This window comes from Nicotiana tabacum, chromosome 3, assembly GCF_000715075.1.
Source record: "Nicotiana tabacum cultivar K326 chromosome 3, ASM71507v2, whole genome shotgun sequence".
NCBI classification, from domain to species: domain Eukaryota; kingdom Viridiplantae; phylum Streptophyta; class Magnoliopsida; order Solanales; family Solanaceae; genus Nicotiana; species Nicotiana tabacum.
The window spans coordinates 155094400-155097233 of NC_134082.1; the positions used below are offsets into that span (position 1 = coordinate 155094400).

General features: G+C 38.4%; 1 protein-coding gene across 1 annotated transcript; it reads right to left on the bottom strand.

Annotated features, from left to right (window-relative positions):
- Positions 1-221: 221 nt before the first annotated feature.
- On the bottom strand, positions 222-1209 carry LOC107805696 (uncharacterized). Its single transcript, XM_075246765.1, has 2 exons — positions 916-1209; positions 222-665 (listed from the first exon to the last, which is right to left on the bottom strand). The coding sequence occupies exons 1-2, from the start codon at positions 1207-1209 to the stop codon at positions 222-224; spliced, it is 738 nt and encodes a 245-aa protein (XP_075102866.1).
- Positions 1210-2834: the final 1625 nt, after the last annotated feature.

Sequence of the window (2834 nt, forward strand, 5' to 3'; positions counted from 1 at the left end):
GTTGTTGCAATTTTGGATATCGCCCTTATTCTTGTACAATGGAGCTATCGTACTCTACCTCCACTCTTCGGGCATCCTTTTTGTCTTAAAAATAACATTAAAAAACTCAGTAAGCAACTTCAAGCCGGATCGTCCCGTATTCTTCCAGAATTCCACCAGAATTTCGTTTGGTCCCGTTGCTCTGCCCTTGCTCATCTTACGCATTGCCCTTTCTACCTCTTCTACCTTAATACGCCTACAATATCCAAAATCAGCTGACTCACAGAGTGCTCCAACTCACCTAGCATAATGCTTTTGTGCCCCTCCTCGTTCAATAATTTACGGAAGTATGCTTGCCATCTTCGTTTAAAATGTGGCTCGTCTATCATTACTCTGCCATCCTCGTCTCGGGCCTTTCTCTCCCTCACTTTGGCCAACCGGAATAGTTTCTTGTCCCTGCCCTTGCCCTCGAGTTCCTCGTACAGACGTCCAAATGCCGTAGTCTTAACCGTCGTAACTGCTAACTTCGCCTCTTTCTTTGCCTTCTTATAACACTCCCGATATATCTTTCTATCCTCCTCGTCTGTACTCTCCACGAGCTTCAAATAAGTTGCTTTCTTGGCATCCACCTTACCTTGGACCTCTCCATTCCACCACCAGTCCCCTTTATGACCCCTAGAATAACCCTTCATGACCCCCAAAATCTCTTTAGTTACTCCCTGATGCAACCCGCTATCGTGGTCCACATCCTAGTCTCATCCTCCATGCCCTCATAGCCAACAATATATCCCCCAACTCTTGAGCTTTGTCCTTAGTCAAGTTACCCTACTTGATACTAGGTCGCCTACACACCGCCCTCTTCTTCCTACACCTTTTGATCTCTAGGTCCACAACCAAGAGCCTATGCTAGGTCGTGAAGTTCTCACTTGGGATGACCTTGCAATCCGTGCTTAGACCTTTATCGCATTTCCTATAAAGAAGATAATCAATCTGGATCTTGGCCACCGAGCTCCGAAAGGTGACCAGGTGCTCCTTCCTCTTCGGGAAACTCGAGTTGGCTACCACTAAGTCAAAAGCTCTAGCAAAATCCAACAGTAAGGTACCTTCCTCATTTCTAACCCCAAAGTCGAATCCTCCATGCATGCCATCATAGCCCCTAGCATTAGCCCCAATATGGCCATTGAAGTCCCCTCCGATGAAAAGCTTCTCAGAGTGCGGGATACTATGCATCACCTCGTCCAAATCCTCCCAGAATCGCCTCTTGACCTCCTGGTCTAGTCCTACTTAAGGGACATACACGCTAACTACGTGAACAGTACACCCTCCAACTATAAGCTTAATACTTATCAACCTATAGTTTACCCTCCTAACCTCGACCACTAACTCCTTGTGTTCCCTGTCAACTAAAATACCTACCTCATTCTTGTCAGCAACGCGTACTAAGTACCACAACTTATACCTGTCTACATCACGTGCCCTAGTACCTACCCATCTAGTCTCTTGGACACAAAAGTGTAAATATCATTAACGACCTAAACTGAAAATGATTTTGTTTTAGCTAGCACAATGACCAGTGTTACAACTTAGAAGTAAAATAAAAAAGGAAAAATGACATTGTATAGTAATGTAAATAGTTTCTTGCGCGGGTTAAAAGGGATAAAACCCCAGGAAAAAAGGGCGATTTGCAGTCATACCCTATGTTTATGTCACCTTTTAACATGTACCCTATTTTTAAAAACTATTGATTTGGTAGCCAGCTAACAAAAAATTCGTAATAATATGACCATTATACCCCTGACAAAACATATAAAAGATGCATCACGCATAAATCAATTTACGGTTCTCCTCCATCACTCTGTCTCTCCTCAGATCGCCTCTCGCAAACCAGATTCAAATTCCAAATTCAAAATTACAAAAGATATTGTAAGTATTCCAATTCATCTTCAGAATTCAAAATAGTTTTTGAAACTGATTGATTTCATGATATATGTTTCTATAATTATTTTCGTAATTCACACTTAAATATATGTTTCTGATTGATTGATTGAAGTTGTTTGACGGATGAAACATGAACTTTTCACTGATAGATTACACTGACGAATGAATTTGCATTCTAAATCCGTCTCACGTTGAATTCTAACATTCTAATCCGACAAATTCAAATATGTTGAAGTTTTCCACTGCATAATATGCTGATGTTTTTGGCTTATTTGCTAAACAAGCTGAGTTTTTACATATGCTGAAGTATTTGTCTTATAGTGTAATCAAGCTGAAGTTATTTAGTTCATATGTAAAAACTCCAGGAAAACGAGCTAAAACATAAATTAAAATTACATATTGCACAAAAACTTCAGCATGGGATGCTGAAGTTGTTTAGTTCATCTTTAAAATCTTCAACAAAATGAGCTAAATTTTTCCTTCTGCACTGGGTAAAAATAAAACATAAATTAAAATTACATATTGCAAAAAAAATTCAGCATGAGATGCTGAAGTTGTTTAGTTCATATTTAAAAACTTCAGGAAAACGAGCTGAAGTTCCCTCCTCCACTGGGTAAAAAATAAAACATAAATTAAAATTACATATTGCACAAATACTTCAGCATAAAGTGATGAATTTGTTTAGTTCACTCTTGAAAACTTTAGCGAAAAGAGCTGAAGTTTTCCTCCTGCACTATGTATTTTATTATAATTTTTTAGTAAAACTTCATAACAAAAAATGCTTAAGTTTTCCGGAATATGTAAAAAAAAATTCATATAATTTTTAGTATGCTGAAGTTTTTAGTTTATTTGCTAAAACATGCTTAATATTTTGTCATGCAATATGTAATTTTTGGATGAGTTTTGTTAATTCCTAC